At 40.8% G+C, this 20,119-nt stretch overlaps 1 protein-coding gene across 1 annotated transcript in view; it reads right to left on the bottom strand.

The window, feature by feature from the left end:
• Window positions 1-20,119, bottom strand: part of MDN1 (midasin AAA ATPase 1) — a 548,987-nt gene that overhangs the window by 200,577 nt on the left and 328,291 nt on the right. Inside the window, exons 57-59 of the mRNA XM_030199093.1 lie at window positions 18,575-18,806; window positions 16,662-16,788; window positions 11,756-11,926 (exon numbers count right to left, since the gene is read on the bottom strand). Coding sequence (XP_030054953.1) covers window positions 11,756-11,926; window positions 16,662-16,788; window positions 18,575-18,806 — 530 coding nt within the window. The remainder of the gene's footprint in view (window positions 1-11,755; window positions 11,927-16,661; window positions 16,789-18,574; window positions 18,807-20,119) is intronic.

Below are 20,119 nucleotides of genomic sequence, written 5' to 3'. Positions count from 1 at the left end.
GGTATGCAGTGTCGACCATGTCACCGACTTGCAAATATCTGCTGGAGACAGTAAGGTACTCTTTGCCCAGGATGTCGCTTTAAGCCTTATATTGTGGGCTTGGAAGACATGAGGCAAAGATTCTGCTTACCAAAAAAGCACAGTCTAGCTAATTTGAGAACCTCATTTGTGTTCTAGATATCCAATGAGGACTCTACAGACATTAAGAAGCTTCAATGAAGAACACTGAGCCTCTTCGTTCTCTTTGCGAAGGAAGGATATTCTACAGAATGGTTAAGATGAAATGCTGATACCACTTTTGGAAGAAAGGAAAGAGCCGTGCACAGAGACACCCCCATATCTGAAAACAGAGAAAGAGAACCCGGCAAGAGAGCCTGAAGCTCCGAAACACTACATACACTGATGCAACAGCCAGCAAGAACACTGTCTTCAGCACAAAATTTTTCAAGGAGGTCAACTGGAGTGACTCAAAAAGAGGCTTATGACGAGCTTGAAGGACTAAATTAAGGTCTTGAAAGACCTCCAAACCTTCACATACACCATGGACATAGAACATTTCCAAGCCTGAAGCAAGGTAACAATGACTGAATCAGAATACCTTTTTGTCTCAGCCGATCCCTTTCAATGGCCAAAGCCATAAAACCAAAGGGGTATGGATTCTCCATGAACATAAGGAACATAAGCGGTGCCATAATAGGACAGAACAAAGGTCCATCAAGCTCAGTATCCTGTTTCCAACAGTGGCCAATCCAGGTCACAAGTACATGGCAAGATCCCAAAACAGTACAATACATTTTAAGCAGCTCATCCCAGAAATAAGCAGTAGATTTTCCCAAGACCATCTTACTAATGGCTTATGGACTCTTCTTTTACCGTGTTTCCCCGAAAATAAGACACTGTCTTATATTAATTTTTGCCCCCCCAAAATGCGCTAGGTTTTATTTTCAGGGGCTGTCTTATTTTTCGGGGAAACATCGGGGTTGGATCGGGGTTGGCCCGCCTGCCCTCCTTCGCTCCCGGAACTAACATTAAACACCTCCTTTCACCTTCGCAGCAAGCATCAGCAGGGCAGGCCGCTCCTTCCTTCCGTGTCCCGCCCTCGCCTGACGTAATGTCCGCGAGGGCGGGGCACGAAAGGAAGGAGAGGTCTGCCCTGCTGCTGCTTGCTGCGAAGGTGAAAGGAGGCGTTTAAGGTTAGTTCCAGGAGCGACGGAGGGTGGGTAGAGGGGGGGGGGGGCCCGGCAACCTTGGGTGGGGGGGCGGCCTTGTCCGGCTCTCGGCGGCCCTGCTTTCAAACAAAAATTTGCCAGGTCTTACTTTCGGGGGAGGCCTTATATCTACCAATTCAGGAAAACCTCTACTAGGTCTTATTTTTGGGGGATGTCTTACTTTCGGGGAAACAGGGTAGGAAGATATCAAAATCTTTTTTTCAACCACGTAAGCTAACTGCTTTTACCACATTCTCTGGCAACGAATTCCAGAGTTTAATTACACATTGAGTGAAGAAATATTTCCTCCAATTTGCTTTAAATTTACGACTACTACTTAGCATTTCTATAGCGCTGCCAGGGTTACGCAGCGCTGTACAAGTTTAAACATGGGGAAGGACAGTCCCTGCTCAAGAGAGCTTACAATCTAAAGGTAACAAGCTATGTAGTCAGTACAAAATTTACTACTTTGCAGCTTCATTGCATGTCCCCTAGTCCTAGTATTTTTGGGAAGAGTAAACAAGCAATTCACATCTACCCATTTCACTCCACTCCTTATTTTATAGGCCGCTATATCTCCCCTCAGCTGTCATTTCTTCAAGGTAAAGAGCCCTATCCGCTTTAGCCTTTCCTCAAAGGGAAGTCGTCCCATCCCATTTATCATTTTCATCGCCTTCTCTGTACATTTTCTAATTCCACTATATCTTTTTTGAGATGCAGTGCCCAGAATTGCACATAGTATACGAGTTGCTGTCGCACCATAGAGCGATGTAAGGGGTATTATAACATCCTCATTTTTGTTTTTTATTCCTTTCCTAATAATACCTAACATTCTATTCGCTTTTTTCGCCGTCACTGCACACTGTGCAGAGGGTTTCAACGTATCAACGATGACACCTAGACCCTTTCCCTGGTCAGTGACTCCTAACATGGAACTTTGCATCACGTAGCTATAGTACAGGTTCCTCTTCCCACATGCATCACTTTGCACTTGCTCACATTAAATGTCATCTGCCATTAAGACGCCCAGTCTCCCACTCTCATAAGGTCCTCTTGTAATTTTTCACAATCCTCTTTTGATTTAACAACTTTGGATAACTTTGTGTCATCAGAAACTTTAATTACCTCACTAGTTACTCCCATCTGTAGGTCATTTATAAATATGTTAAAAAGTAGCAGTCCCAGCACAGACTCCTGGGGAACCACACTATCTACCCTTTTCCATTGAGAATACTGACCATTTAACCCTACTCTCTGTTTTCTATCTTTTAACCAGTTTTTAATCCACAGTAGGACATTGCCCCCATCCCATAATTCCAGTCTTTTATGAGGTACTTTGTGAAATGTCTTTTGATACTCCAAATACATAATATTGACCGGCTCACCTTTATCCACATGTTTTTTCACCCCTTCTAAGAAATGAAGCAGACTGGTGAGGCAAGCCTTCCCTTGACTAAATCCATGTTGGCTTTGTTTCATTACTCTATGCTTATGTATATGCTCTGTAATTTTTGTTCTTTATAATAGTCTCTACCATTTTGCCAGTACCTTGCTTGATTTAAGAGACAAATATTACGAATACCACTGCAAGTTCATTTGTCAATTCTATCAATACTCTGTGACATATACTATCCGGTACAGGTAATTTGCTGCTCTTCAATTTGTCAAATTGTGCCATTACATCTTCCAGGTTTACAGAGATTTGATTCAGTTTCTCTGACTTGTCAGCATTGAATACCATTTCTGGAACCGGTATCTCTTCCATATCTTCCTCAGTGAAGACCGAAGCAAAGAATTAATTTAATCTCTCTGCTATGGCCTTGCCTCACTGACTGCACCTTTTACCCCTCAGTCATCTAGCAGTCCAACTGATTCTTTTGCTGGCTTCTTGCTTTAATATACCTAAAAAAGCTTTTACTATGTGTTTTTTGCCTACAACACAATCATGTTTTCAAAGACTCTCTTTGCTTTCCTTATCAGTGCTTTACATCTAACTTGCCATTATGCTGTTTCCTGTTATTTTCGGTCAGATCTTCCATATTCTGAAGGATTTTCTTTTAGCTCTAATAGCTTCCTTCACCTCACTTTTTAACCATTCCGGCTGTAATTTGGTCTTCTTTCCTCCTTTTTTAATACATGTAATAAGTTTGGCCTGGGCATCCAGGATGGTATTTTTGAACAGCATCCATGCCTGGTGTAAATTTTTGACCTTTGCAGCTGCTCCTCCACGTTTTGTTTTTCACTGTTCTTCTCATTTTATCAAAGTCTCCTTTTTGAAAGTTAAATAGTAAAATATTGTATTTCCTCTGTGTACGTATTCCAGAACTTATATCAAATCTGATCATGTTATGATCATTATCAAGCGGCCCCAGCACCATTACCTACTGCACCAGATCATGCATTCGACTAAGGACTAGGACTAGAATTGTTCCTTCTCTTGTTGGCTCCTGAATCAGAAGTTCCGTAAAGCAGCTCTTGATTTCATCAAGATATTTTAACTCTCTAGCACTCCCTAACGTTACATTTACCCAGTCAATATCGGGGTAATTGAAATAACTCATTATTATTGTGTTCCCCAGTTTGTTAGCCTCCCTAATTTCTGATAACATTTCTACATCTGTCTGCTCATCTTGGCCAGGTGCACCTTAGTACACGCCTATCATTATCCTTTTCTCCTTTACACAAGGAATTTCAACCCATAGGGATTCAAAGACGTGTTTTGTGTCCTGCAGAATTTTTAGTCTATTCAATTCAAGGCCCTATCTAACATACAAGGCTAACCCTCCACCAATTTGATCCATCCTATCACTGCGATATAATTTGTATTCTGGTATAACTGTGTCCCACTGGTTATCTATTTTTTCATTTAGTGTAATATAGTATAACTCTCCAATCTTATTTCTTAGGCTTCTGGCATTTGTATATAGACATTTCAATCTGTATTTGTTGTTCCTATTTACATCTTGCTCAGTTGTTATGTGCAATCTTGAAAATTTGTATACTTTTTATTTATAGACTCCTGGTCTACTATGGTCTCTATTGCAACCTCGCTATCAGGATGCTGCCCTATCTTCCCTGTTCTGGTGATATCTTTGAAAGATACCTTATTCCGAACCATGAGCTTTTGAACAACTGTCAGCCTTCCCCCAGTGTCTAATTTAAAACCTGCTCAAACTCCTTTTCAAATGCCAATGCCAGCAGCCTTTCGGAATAGGCTCTCCCTTCCCAAGAATGTTGCCCAGTTCCTAACTAATCTAAAACCCTCCTCCCTGCATCATCGTCTCATCCATCCATTAAGACACCACAGCTCTGCCTGTCTCTTGGGCCCTGCATGTGGCAGAATTTCTGAAAATGCTACCCTGGAGAATATGGATTTCAGCTATCTACCTAGGAATCTACATTTGGTTTCTAGAACCTTCCTCCCATATTTTTCTATGTCATTGGTACCCAAATGTACCAAGAAAGCCGGCTCCTCCCCAGCACTGTCTGAAATCTTACCTAGGTGTCACATGAGGTCCGCCACCTTTGCACCAAGCAGGCAAGTGACAAGCGATCCTCATGTCAACCAGCCACCCAGCTATCTACCTGCCTAATAATCATATCACCAGCTACACCAGCCATTCTAACCCTTTCCTCCTGGGCAGAAGTACCTAGAGACACATCCTCGATGTAAGAGAATAATGCATCCCATGGTGGGCTGGTCCTGGATACAGGATTACTTCCAACTTCACCAGGGTGATGCTCTCCTTTTAGAAGACCTCCCTCCGCCAAGGCAGCACAGGGACTGCCAGACTGGAGGTGGAACTTCTCTACAACGTTCCTGTAGGTCTCCTCTACGTACCTCTCTGTGTCCCTCAACTCCTCCAAGTCTGATACTCTAGCCTCAGGAGATCCAGGAACTCATTGCATCGAGCACACATATAACCTCTCTCCAGCTGGGAGATAATCATACATGTGACACTCAATGCAAAGACTAGATAGCACCTCTCTCACTGCTGGTCTGCATCTTAGTATTATAGAGTTGTTTAATTACAACTTCTTAAGGTACTATAGATATAAAATGACTACAAAGAGACTTAAGCTTATATGCTATAATGTGTAATTTATTTAGCGTTTGCTTCTCAAAAACAAATTAAATTTAATTGAAACTCCAATGAAAACACTCCCCTTGTAATCTTTATTAGAGTAGTGACTGTAAATGAAGAGTTGTGCTAGGGGGGTGGGTGGGAGCTGGGGAGAGGATGAAATAAGACAAACAGACCATGCTGCCTTCTACAGGCTGCTAATGCTGTGCCAAAGCTAAAGCTTTAAAACTATGGTGACTAGTAAATAAAGTTTGCTTTTTTTTTTATTCTGTCTATCAGTAACCTACAATTTCTCTTTTAAACCCAAATCTTTAACTTGCCAAAACACAGAGCAAAATAATGTTTACTCAACCCAGAGAAATGTCCTCTTCTCTCAGAGCTTCTCAGAAAGAAAGTTAAGTGGGACGTTTCCTCTCTATATAGTTTTGATTCTAAGGAGACTGCTTCAAACAGTACGATCCATCCAGTCTGCCCAACAAGATAAACTCATATGTGCTACTTTCTTGGTGTTCTTCACTGTTGCTAAGAGGTCCCACTGTGGGCCACCCCCACTGTCCAGTACCAGGAAGAAAGCTCACTCTTTCAGCCATCATTTGTTTGGCTCCTCATTATATGGGCTGCTTAGAGTGCCCACAGATATCTTTCCACCCAAGGTATGGGGTGGAACCCGCGTCAATTTATCAAACAGCATCAATTTGTTTGACAAGATCTTGACTGGCTTGACCCAGACCAAAGGCCTCCAATACCCTGCAAATCACTGCATCTTCAGACAACTGATTGACCAACCAACCTCCAAGTATGTTTGAGAAAGCCTGCACCAGCTGACCATGACAGCAGGCCCTCAGTCCCACAAGTCTGCATTCATGGTGACCAGAATCTAGTTCAGGACAATCAGGTCCACCATTTATGAGCATAATCACCAGTCCAGGCTATCCCAGCTTCACCAGAAGCCACTTTCCCATAAGTCTGAGACTGAGGTGCCCATCTGGAATGGAACAACTTCTCCAGAGGATGCATATGGGCTTTCACCCATGGAAACAGGTCTGACATTGCTGCTTTGTTGGACCTGTCCAAGCAGACCCCTGAAGTTAGGCCTAAAAAAGAGAAGATTTATGTCAAAAGATGTTTTTTTCTCGGTTATGCCTATGTACCTGTTCAAAGAAAATGTACTTGTGTTGGTCTGGTTGACCACCGACCTTGTGATCTTTACTGTTGTCCTTTCATCTAATATAAAACAATAGTTCCTTTATTAGGATGTGCATATATAATGTATAATAACAAATTGTAATGAACAGTTAGGAAGTGAAAGGCATTCAAGGCTCTTGCTCCAGGGACAGACAAATGATTTCAAACTACATAAAAAAAAAAAAAAAACTTGGTTCTCTCGCATGCCTGCTATTTGTAACCTGAATAAAGAAATTTGAGATAGATGCCTATGTGAAACACACAATAAAATCCACAACTCTTCCATGACATTTAATGTGAGCAAGTGCAAGGTGATGCATGTGGGGAAAAAAGAACCCGAATAGCTACATCATGCAAGGTTCCACGTTTGGAGTTACGGACCAAGAAAGGGATCTGGGTGTCATCATCGATAATACACTGAAACCTTCTGCTCAGTGTGCTGCTGCGGCTAGGAAAGCGAATAGAATGTTGGGTACTATTAGGAAAGGTATGGAAAACCGGTGTGAGGATGTTATAATGCCATTGTATCGCTCCATGGTGCGACCGCACCTTGAGTATTGTGTTCAATTCTGGTTGCCGCAGCTCAAGAAAGATATAGTAGAATTGGAAAAGGTGCAGCGAAGGGCGACTAAAATGATAGCGGGGATGGGACGACTTCCCTATGAAGAAAGACTAAGGAGGCTAGGGCTTTTCAGCTTGGAGAAGAGACACCCGAGGGGAGACATGATAGAGGTATATAAAATAATGAGTGAAGTGGAACAGGTGGATGTGAAGCGTCTGTTCACGCTTTCCAAAAATACTAGGACTAGGGGGCATGCGATGAAACTACAGTGTAGTAAATTTAAAACAAATCGGAGAAAAGTTTTCTTCAACCAACGCATAATTAAACTCTGGAATTCGTTGCCGGAGAACGCGGTGAAGGCGGTTAGCTTGGCAGAGTTTAAAAAGGGGTTTGATGGTTTCCTAAAGGACAAGCCCATAAACCACTACTAAATGGACTTGGGAAAAATCCACAATTCCAGGAATAACATTTATAGAATGTTTGTACGTTTGGGAAGCTTGTCAGGTGCCCTTGGCCTGGATTGGCTGCTGTCGTGGACAGGATGCTGGGCTCGATGGGCCCTTGGTCTTTTCCCAGTGTGGCATTACTTATGTACTGAACCCAGCATCTGAAGACAGTCTCAGGCTCTGGAAGTCCATACTGCTGAAAGAGTTTAAATCTACGACTAGATCTTCATAGTCTGAAATTGTGTGTAATAAACACCTTCCTGCCATGCGATCAAAACATGACCCAAGCACTCCAGACACTAAATGGGCATCAGCTTGTTCTTGCCAAAATTAACTACCTATCACAGGCGCAGCAGTAGGTCAATCACCCAGAGCATAACAGCCTAACTCTCCCTATGTGAGGTGATGCCAGCACTTTGTGTTCTCTGCCTCTCTCTACTGGTAGGACAGCAAAACTCATGCACCTGAACTGGTCTGGCTAAGATAAGGAGGGACCATCAGTTATTTTCTAAGAGTATGCCTTGTAGCGCTATAGAAGAGATAAGTAGTAGTAGTAATGTCATCACACAAGTACTCCTCACTGTTAGTTTCTTAGAGGTTAAAGTAAAAAACAAACAAACAAAAAGCTCCCAAAACCCACCCCAACTAGAGATCATTTAACATCTTTATAATCAAAACTGCATTCACATATAGTAGAACTGTACCGAATAGCAATGAATACAAATAATGAAAATTATTATTCGGCCAAATACAAATACGAATAATGGGCATTGAGCTTTAACATAACAAATAATAAAAGAAGCAACATGAAATCAGAGATCAAGTGTTTATTTCAGTAGGATTTAGCACAGCAGAGCCCCGGACTATTCGTATTTAAATCGCTATTCGGCAGAATACGAATAAAGTATTTGGGGCATTTTTCAAGCCAAATAGAATCAAATACAAATATTTGGTACAACCCTATAGCAAACAAGTTTATTTTCTAAACTAACACAGAAAGGCTATAAAGTAACACTCCCTTCACATACCCATGGAAACCTCTCATAAGTGAGCAGAAAAAATAAATTACTCAGTTAACAAGTAATCTTTGAATAATCTAAGCTACTTATGAATATGGTCATTTGTTTATAAGTAGACATAAAATAGTTGAGAACCTCATCTTTTGTGATTTGACCAAAAGCATCATGTGACCATGTAGAAACAGTTAGTCTGAAGTACTGTGATCTTAAAACCATTCCTTTCATTCTTCTCACCCTATCTTCATCTGCAGGCTGCATACACCTTTTTGGACTGTTGGGTCACAGAGAACAGGAAACATTTCCAGACACTATCACTTCTAATATGCAGCCACCAGTTTGCCTCCATTAATCTGAAGCTATAAATTCTCATTATTTTGACCTTACTTCATAGTAAGAGGGAATCTATTTAACACAGTAAAATAATAGTTACTGGCAGACAGGGACCACATTTCCCACAAAATTGCAATACCATAATAAACAATAGCATATTAAAAAACCAATTAAACATATTCAATCTTCCCAGTTATATCCCAGCTGCCAGATGTAGAAGCTCGCCTGCCTTTTTTTTTTTTGTATTTTTAAATATAACTCAAAGCATCTGCAAGCTTTGAAGAAACTTGACTGCTTGTAAAGTATCCTTCCTTATTCAAGTCAGCGTTTGTTCTGTTCTTTTTTCTTTTTTAATTCTTATTAACTTTTACTTTACATAACATCCACATAGCTGAACATAATTATCGCAAAACTTTCTCATATATATATCAACAACATCCCTCCACCCTCCCAGGCATCTCAGGTATACATCAGGCTCCCCCTGCAACAGAGTATCCTCATTATACATATGTCACCCTGTTAAACCTCGCCATTCCACATAGGAAGACCATGTTTTTGAAAATCTCACCAGGCCCCCTCGCCGTAGGGCTATATGTTTGTCTGTTCTTCTTTAGTTCCCCTTCCATTCAGCATTCAGCCCCTATCCCATGTCTTGCCACCATGCATTTTATCTAACCAGATAGCAAAGCTAGTGATGCCACTACCAGAACAATTGCGCATCCCCCCCCCCCCCCCCAGTCATTTTGCTGAAGAAAACCAAGTCATCACAATCTACCAGCATTAACTAAAGAGGACCTGATGGAGATCTGCCTTACTGCCTGCAGTTTAGCAAAGGGAGTAGCCTAGTGGTTAGTGCAGTGGACTTTGATCCTGGGGAACTGAGTTCGATTCCCACTGTAGCTCCTTGTGACACTGGCAAGTCACTTAACCCCCCATTGTCCCTGGTACAAAATAAGTACCTGAATATAAGTAAACCACTTTGAATGTAGTTACAAAAACCTCAGAAAGGCAGTAAATCAAGTGCCATTAACAAGATTCCATGCACAATCTCAAAGAGTAGCAAGATTCCGGAATCCCAAGGAGTGGAAGAGTAGCCTAGTTGTTGGTACTATTTGAGATTCTACATGGAATGTTGCTAGTGGAGGAGTAGCCTAGTGGTTAGTGCAGCAGACTTTGATCCTGGGGAACTGGGATCAATTCCCACTGCAGTTCCTTGTGACTCTGGGCAAGTCACTTAACCCTCCATTGACTCTGGTACAAAATAAGTACCTGAATATATGTAAACCGCTTTGAATGTAGTTGCAAAAACCTCAGAAAGGCAGTATATCAAGTCCCATTTCCCTTCCCCTTTAGCTGCCCCTTTTCTTTTCACCTTGTTGGGCGGTACCATATGGACATCAATCTACCAGCATCTAGCTGGTTGGTTTCTGGGGAACTGTAAACCTCCTATTGCCAACATCTGCCTATTTTCTCCTTGCCATCTCTCCCTTCGCCTCTGATATCAAGCGAATGAAGAGTGGGTTGCTTTTAAAACTACCTCCTAAACCTTGTTTATATTACTTTTCTTTTTGTTACATGCTTGAATACTGCCACAGTACTGTTTTCCATTATCTCATAAAGTGCTAGGGAGTCCTTATTTATAACCATTAGATTTGTTCTCCAAATATCCTCAGTAGTGTGCCATACTTCTTCCAGCTCAGATGGATCTGCTCCGTCAGACCATTTCTTCTCCCCACGACCTTGAACGTTCATATCCATTCCTTCATCATTTCCCAACTAGATTATTGCAATGCCATTTATATGGGAATTAACCAGCAAGAACTCAGGAGGTTGCAACTCATCCAAAATACAGCTATTAAACTGATCATGGGACATTAGAAAACTTGACCACGTTACACAGCTTCTGAAAAACATCCACTGGCTTTCGCTCTCCCATCATGTCACTTTTAAATTATTTGTTCTAGTCTACAAAATCAGCCACACTAATGAACCCTCCTTCACTTTGCCCTCTTCGGTCATCACAGAAGAATTGCCTTATGGACACCTCTTTCCATAACATCTCCTCTACTACCATCCGACACACTATCTTTTCTGTACAAGGCCCCCAGCTGTGGAATCAACTACCATTAAATCCCAAGGCTCTCCCCACTTTGTCCCAATTTAAAGCAAAGTTAAAGACATTACTCTTTTTAGATGCTTATAGACAGCAGGTGGGATCTGGATAGGGTACTGGATGATCTGTTTTCCCATTGTTTACCCTCCTCCCCTCTCTTCTTTCCTGTCGGCGCTGTAGTTCTTCCCCTGCTCCGCTTGTTACCGATATATTATGTCCTGTCTTTGGTTTTCGTTTTGCATTTTTTCTCTTTCTTCTCAAATTAGATTGTAAGCTGCTCAGACATATGTCATGGGCAGGATAGAAAATTCTTTAATAAATTTGAAACCTGACCTCCGTAAGTAGGTTAATCCAGTCATGTAACCTAAATCTGCTTTGAGGGTCCTACCTAACGCGTCCCAGACGACTTCACTTGACAGCTGCTCATCTTTTTCCCTTATCTCACACTGTATCTATTCTGCATGATACATTTTAACAGGTATCCAGTGCTCTCTCAGCAGAATATCTTCTCATATTTTCTCTACTCCTCACTCTCTAACTGCCTACCATAACCCTTTGCCCTCAAGCTGTTTTTTTCTCTATAAATAAAATGCCACCTTTTTGTACCCTGTTGAAGACAGTGATTCCTACCTCTCCCTCTTACTTACAAAAGATTCCTACTGCACATTTCTCACTAAATTCTGCATCTAAATATGTATTGCAGGTTACAAACCCACTTACCATCTATGCCTTTGTCATTTTTAATCTATCCAGTCAGACAGAATAAATAAGTTTATGGTTCACTAGAAGGCTTATGAGTAAACCAACCTTCACAGATGAGTCAATGTGGAATTTCTTCATCTTCCTCTCTTTAGTGGCAAGCACTGGCTTCCATGACGACCAGTACTCTACGTCTGTAGTGACAGTACTGCTCCAGAATGACGCCAATGCACTGTTCACCAGCTCTGACCACAGTGAACTAAATTCTTCAAATGAGAGCTGATGAAGGAAGAACAAGGGACAAAAGAGTACTTCAGTCACTTCTCCAGCACAAAGTGAGTACATACTGTAAAGGTAAATGTGGGTTACAAATGATCTCGTATTTTCCTAAACAAAGCAGTGCACCCAGGTGCTGATAAAAAATACCTTCACTAAAGCAATTGTACATGGAAATTTACTCGGACATTGTGTAAGGTAAATCCAATTCTGGGTGACCTGGACAGACATGAAATGCACACTCTGCGAAAGAGCACCAAGGAGACCTAATTAAAACCTAGGAAGAAGTCTTTACTGGCAAACTCTGCTTGGACAGAAGAGAAAATGCCTAAGGCAAGTAACTCCTGCAGACTGGGTGAGTGAAACTAAATACTAGAAAGTAAAGTTGCTCATCTGTAATGGATGTTCTCGTAGAAAGCAGGATGATGCTTTCTAGTGAAGTCCTTCAGACGGATCCATGTATGGTGCTCATCTATAGTTCAGGAAGGTTTTTTTATGTTTTGTTTTTAATCTGAGTTTGCATGGCTACTCCCACTTCATCTCAGTACATACCTTAGCCAAGTCTTAATTTTTTTTTTGTATTTTTGTAGAGGGGATGGTATGGTGGAAAAGTGTGGCTGCATTCCACTGCTGTCTAAGGAGACGGCCTGTTAAAGGTAAGCAACATTACCTTCTCTGTTGACAAGCAGGGGATTTGCAGACACACTTGTTGGTGATTCTAAAGGGTTGACAGTAACCACTAGGTCGTCAGCCCAATTGATGAAAAGGAGCATCTTGATGAGATGAAACACTGAGTGAGTAATATTTTGTGAAAGTACGGACTATGCTGCTGCTTTGCATAATGTTTGCTATCAAAAATTGAGGAGGCATTAAATAAAATAAATAAAAGAACACTGTTTAGGAAAATCAACCAGATGAAAAATATGTATGTCCTAACAGGCAAAACATCTTCAAAACCAAACTTTTTATTAATATAAAAGTCTTCATATAGTGTAACTCATCCTTCTGGTAAACTGAACCACAATGTATTCCACACCAATTCGAGGTCATATAGCAAAAAATCTTTAATGTAACAATCTTCAGCAATCGACCTTCAATACATAACACGTTCAAACCATTTGCTGAATTCTAACAGGGACTCAACATGGACCATGTTTTGCTAGGTGCCTTTTGAAGTGCGTTTTGCTAGTGTCAAGTGCGTTCGACATGGTTAACCATAACATACTGCTAAGACCCTTAGACTACTTCGGAATCAATGGTGGCACTCTCAACTGGATCAAAGGTTTTCTAACCACAAGATCATATCAAGTGAAATCAAAACCAGGAAACCAGGCTACAGAGTACCACAAGGATCACCACTATCATCGATTCTTTTTAATCTCATGACGACTCCACTAGCCAAGACCTTATCCACCCAAGGCCTTAACCCATTTATTTACGCTGACGACGTAATATTATACATCCCCTACAAACACGATCTGGCAGAAATTACCAATGAAATCAAGCTCAGCTTAAACATCATGAACTTTTGGGCAAATGCATTCCAACTAAAACTCAACACTGAAAAAACACAGTCTCATCCCAATAAAATACATACAAACCCACAAACATCGACACCCCAGGATACACCCTCCCAATCTCAAACAGCCTGAAAATTCTCAGAGTAATAATCGACCGTAGCCTATCACTAGAGACCCAAGCGAAATCCACTATAAAGAAAATGTTTCTCTCAATGTGGAAACTCAAACACGTGAAACCATTCTTCCCGAGGGAAATATTTCGTAACCTGATACAGTCAATGGTACTAAGCCACGCAGACTACTGTAATGGAATCTACGCGGGATGCAAAGACCAAATCATAAAGAAACTTCAGACCGCCCAAAACACAGCAGCCAGGCTTATATTTGGAAAAACGCGTTTTGACAGTGCCAAACCACTCCGAGAAAAACTGCATTGGTTACCAATCAAAGAACGCATCACTTTCAAGTGCTGTCTCTTCCTCCTCGTTTTAACAGCTCAGATGCGGATGAACACAGAGGATCTCCAATTAGAAAATGGAAATTATAAAAAACAAACTTAAATAGCTGCACGTGCGTGGATCTGTCGAGTGACGTTTAGATGGTGACTCCAACTGTGATGAACTAGGGCCGATACCAGGCAGACTTGCATACTCTGTGTCTCATATATGGCAATCTGGTTTACGATGGGCTGGAAAGGGCTTAGACAGCAACTTTAGTGGCTGGAACATGAGGACAGTGCTGGGGATTTCAATGTCACTGCTAACCCACTGATAGACTGTAAACCCGCTTAACAGCCACAGAAAAAGTTTGCTCACAAAGAGTTGAATTTTCTTATGAAAGGACTGGGTCTGGTGGATGTTTGGCGAGCCATGCATCCTGATGATAAAGATTTCATCTTTTACTCCAATCCCCATAAGGTCTCCTCAAGGTTTGACTACTTGTTGCTCACAGACTCCCTATTTTCCAAGTTGCAGGAGTGTTATTAAAGATTCCATAATCTCTTATCGTGCGATTGTTACAGAGGGCCTCCATTTTATTGCCACTACTACTAACCGAATATGGTGCATGTTCCCTAGTTTGTATAATAAATGAGATTTTCATGTTTGCCTTTAACAAAAATGGGAGGAGCACGTGAATGTCAATGCTACTGAAGATGTTGACCCAGTAGTTCTTTGCAATGCGGCCAAGGCAGTTATGTGAGGTCATTTTCTAGCATATGCGGAGTCAATGAAAAAGAAACAAAAGTTCATCAACACCTTGAGGGATCATAGGACCACTCATATCTCGTCAAAACTCTTCTATCCTACAACAAATAAAAGACACTAAAGACCACATAAACAGTATTTACAACAGAGTGCTGAAAGACCCATCTTTTTTCAAAAGTAAAATTTTTCTAAATGGGTCAACAAGATTGGTAGATTACTAGCCTGGTTAATGCGATGTATAAAACTACACACATTGTTACCCACATCAAGGATAAACAGGGTAGAGTATATACCTCTCATTCAGATATCTCAAACCAATTTGTGTCTTTCAGTAAAATATTGTATGCCAGACAGGAGGGTGATGAAACGCAGCACTCCCTCTTCTTTGAGATTACAGTCATGCACTCACTATCTGATTCCCAGGCTGAATGCCTTAATGCTCCCATTACAGGGGAAACTTAAGTTGGCAAAGACCCCTGGGTCGATGAGCTGGACCTGAATTCTATAAAATCCTTAGAGATAAGATTTCCGCCCCCCGCCCCCCAATGCAAGCTATGTTTATGGGGTTCCTGACAGATTCCCAGCTCAATCCGGCTCAAAACTTAACCCATGTTGTCATCTTGCCCAAGCCTGGGAGGGCTCTGGATCAGCTTGGATTGTACCATCCCATTTCTTTACTGAACCAAGATTTTGTCTGGCATTCTGATGGCTAAATTAAACAAGTTTCTTACCTCCCTCATTCATTCTGATCAGGTGGGCTTTGTGCCTGGCCACTATTTCTCCATGACCCTTCTGAAAGTATTGGTTATTCTGCACTCCAGACCCCGCCCATTAGATAGACTACTTACTATGAACCTAGATGTAGAAAAAGCTTTAGACATGATGTCTTGGCATCATCTATATGTCATGATGGATGTGGTGGGTATCCGGGGGGAATGGGGAGCAGCTTTTAAACAAGAAACAGGGGGAAGGCAGACAGTAGCTCAAAAGCGCATGGTTCGGGATAAGGTATCTTTCAAAGATATCACCAAAACAGGGAAGATAGGGTATCCTGATAGTGAGGTTGCAAAAGAGACCATAGTAGATCAGGTGTCCTTAAATAAAAATCAGACAAAAGATTGCAAATTAATACTGTCAAATACTGAGCATGACGTAATTAGTAACAACAAACAGTGTGAAATGTCTATGTGTGAATGCCAGAAGCCTAAGATGGAAGAGTTAGAATATATTGAACTAAATGAAAAATTAGATATAATAGGCATCTCTGGGGTTTTGGTTTAATATATTATCATTTTGGTCAGTTATTATGTATTTGGCATGTGTGTGAGACATCAAGATATTCTGTTAGCATGAATTTTCTAAGTAGCACTCTATAGTAATATGGTTTGTTCAGTTTTCCCAATAGTGGAGGGGATATCTGCGAGGGCGATGGGGAGATAGGGGCTTTGTTCGTGATTTCCAAAACAGTTGTACATAATATTGTTTAACTTATAAATCTCCTGCTGAGGTTGAAAGGTCACAATAGAAAAACTTCTTTAAAGATTACAAACCAATAATAATTCATCACAAAATTATGGATTCTCACAGGAATTATGAAAAATATTACCTGAAAAGTGCTTGTATGAACCTAAAGTTAATTAAGATCTAAAATATTGAATTAAATCAACCTTTTTTAGAACTTCAGATCTTAAATCTGATGCAGCTAGGTCTGACCTGAATTTGCCTTTTTTTTCTCAGAGAGATTTAACAATACCGACACCATTGCTGCAAATCGGATTTAGACATCATTCACAACTACTGAAAAAGGTGTGAGCAAAATCCAAATCCAAATAAATAAATAGACTGGTGGACTCAATCCCTTTAATAGCCAAACTCATGGAAGGGCTTGTTGCGAAGCAACTAATGGACTACCTAACCAGTCACACTATTTTACATGACTTGCAATTGGGATTCAGGCCCCAGTTTAGCACAGAAACGGTCTTTAACACTTTTGTGATGGTATCTCACTGTTACCTCATGGAACTGCAGCAGGTACCACAGGCCCTGCAACTGTTGACTTGGTGCCGAAGTCCACTTAAGACAAAAAGCCACGTGCTGACTCAACTCAGAACGTAAATTCAATTTTCCACATCCATTCTTCCTGTAAGAAAATTTAAACTCAACACTTAAGAAATGTCAAGTAACTCCAATGTATGGTGGACAAATTTTAGCAAATGTTCTATAAACGTTTACCTTAGCTTAACACAAGATAACAGAGTTAAGTGCAATAATCCTAAACCACTATCAAAATATTTATATTTTCTCTTTTACATCTGGATGAAACATAGAATAATACACTGCATACGCATGAAATAGTAACATAAACTACGGCTATACCTATGAACTGAACTAGTACACAGGTACTGGAAGACACAAGCAAATGAGCCTTGTGGCCCCCCTCCCTCTGTCGACTTACTTATCACATTTTCTCCTCAAAAGTTGGCATGAGAAGCACAGTCCAAAACACTTCTTCAGAGGAAAAGCACTTCTTAATGCAAATTCATGGAATGCATGAGATCAACATCAAGAAGTGTTGGCCTAGTGATCACACATTTTCCATCCTTGAGGAGGAGAAGCAGGAGAAATAGTGGGGTGCCACAGTAAGCCATGCAAGCCTCAAATGTCTATTTGGCTTGCATGGCCTGGGATCCTCACCAGCCACGCTGGTGGTCACTACTAGTTTTGCTATCCCCCAATTGCTGGTTCACTAAGCAGCTGCTTACATTCATCCCAGCATGACAGCTAACCATGCCTACAAATAATCCAAGGAGAGAGAAACCTAAGCATCACGTTCCATCGCTAAGCTCATCTCTACTCAGCTTAATAAATGCCTGGTGAGAAAGATGCTAAAACTGGGGCTCTCCTATTTTTCAGCAGTGTGGAATCCCTCCTAGTGAACAAAATCTCCTAACAGCCCAATATTTTTATAAACATATAGCGTGCATAAATGGAGCTACGATTTATGAGTTCACTCACTCTTTTTAGTAAAATACAATTTATCTTTAAAACCAAGCATGATACCGGATAATTGGAAGGTGGCCAAAGTAACGCCAATTTTTAAAAAGGGTTCCAGAGGTGATCCGGGAAATTACAGACCAGTGAGCCTGACGTTGGTGCTGGGCAAAATGGTAGAAACTATTATAAAGAACAAAATTACAGAGCATATACATAAGCATGAAGTAATGAAAGAAAGCCAACATGGATTTAGTGAAGGGAAATCTTGCCTCACCAATCTACTACATTTCTTTGAAGGGGTGAATAAGCATGTGGATAAAGATGAGCTGGGTGATATTGTTTATCTGGATTCTCAAAAGGTATTTGACAAAGTACCTCATGAAAGACTAGAATCATGGGACAGGAGGCAATGTCCTATTCTCGATTAAAAACTGGTTAAAAAAATATAAAACAGGGAGTAGGGTTAAATGGTCAGTATTCTCAATGGAAAAGGGTAGATTGTGTGGTTACCCAGGGGTCTGTGCTGGGACCGCTGCTTTTAAACACATTTATAAATGATCTAGAGGTGGGAATAACTAGTGAGGTAATTAAATTTGCTGATGACACAAAGTTATTCAAAGTTGTTAAATAGCAAGAGTTCTATTAAGATGTTTAATTTTTTTTTTTTTTTTGTTACATTTGTACCCCGTGCTTTCCCACTCATGGCAGGCTCAATGCGGCGGGCAATGGAGGGTTAAGTGACTTGCCCAGAGTCAGAAGGAGCTGCCTGTGCCAGGAATCGAACTCAGTTCCTCAGTTCCCCAGGACCAAAGTCCACCACCCTAACCACTAGGCCACTCCTCCACTTCAGAGAAATTTTCAGAGAAAGATGAAAATTCATTTTATAAAAATTAGAATGAGGCTCTATCCATTCCCCCCCACTTTTCCCTCACCATTGAGAACACATATGAGCTATAATATCCGTTGTTAATTTGTACTGCCACAGCAGACTCAGGTACTCCAAGGCAGGCCACAGCTGGATTCTGCTGGACAGCTGAATTAATGTTGTTGGATCTGGCTTCGACCCAGGTACATCTTTAGAATGTGATTCTACTGGATGACAGCTCAGCACACCTTCTGCTTTCAGGTGGGAGCACTGGAAGTCCACTGAATGCTTCAATTCACCTGCCGGAGAAACAGCAAGTTAGGGAAAGAAAACAAACCACATGTAAAAGTGTGCAGCTCATTCCCACAACTAGCCCCAAAAGCGAGTCTTGCATGACAATCTAATACCACAAACCAAAGCAAATTCACAATAATGTTCCCATTTTTTCATCATCACAGAAAGTGCCTCCATTTCTCTTTTTAAATATATTCAATTTTAACAAATTTTCCGCAGAACTGACAAACAGTGCAATGCAACTGAAGTATCATCACAATTGTTACTTATTTAGGCTGGTACAAAACTATGCAGGGAGAACCAAAATATCAAGTATCTATCAACTCAGCATATTAATCTATTTCAGCCACGTACACTATAATAATATAAACACTATCTACAGCTTTTAAAGAATTAGATAAGCTAAAAAGACTTAATTGCTCATGGCTCACCATGACTGTCATCAGTCCTCAGATGATTAGGATAAATATTCCACAATACTCTGATACTCACAATAATGATTCTGATATTAAAATTGAGTGGAAATTTTTCAAAAAAATTTTTAAATTATAAGTACTTCCTAAAAACTTTGACAAATGATGATTATGGTGTGCCATGAGGGATAAAGTTTCTTAGCTCAAGTGAAATATGCTGTCTCTGATTGTTCAAACATTCTTTTAAAAGCTATACATACTGTTTAAGTTATTATAGTGTGCATGGCTGAAATGGATTAACATGCTGAGTTGATACATACTTGATATTACAAATGTTTCATGCTTGTGCTGTAGATACTTCACTGCAAAAATCATTCTGCATCTTTTATTAAAGACAACATACAAGGTACAGAAATAGTCTGCACATTCCCAATGAAAGATGAAAGCTGATAGCAATTTAACAAAATACAAATTAAAAGAAAAACTTGCAGAATGACAACCCATAAAAAAAACTCAGAAAGACATCTGGCTTGATATTTAAAATGATTTAAATATCCCCTCCCCAGTGCACCAAAAATAATCTATTTCCTAGCAGGGATGCTGAAGCCCAGCCAGCCAAATCTTGCCCTCATGCTGCTGCAGTACAGAAATCTTGTGCAAACTGAGCATGCATGAGTTCTAGCATTGGCAGCTGGAGGTACACCACAGACGTCTTCCATAGTGCAGAACTGTGAGGAGGGGAGCAGCTCAACAACTAATTTCTTTGGCTGGTAGGGTTTCAGCATCCCCGCTAGCCATTTAACGGAAGCTGCATGTTTGGAGGAGGCCTGAGCACCCCTGTGGCTATGCTACTGTTCTGGGTCTAACTAGGCATATTCAGTAGCACTAAACTGGAGAGTGCAGCT

Source organism: Microcaecilia unicolor, chromosome 3 (genome assembly GCF_901765095.1).
Source record: "Microcaecilia unicolor chromosome 3, aMicUni1.1, whole genome shotgun sequence".
In the NCBI taxonomy this organism is placed as follows: Eukaryota; Metazoa; Chordata; class Amphibia; order Gymnophiona; family Siphonopidae; genus Microcaecilia; species Microcaecilia unicolor.
This window is presented reverse-complemented; position numbering and strand designations above follow the sequence as displayed.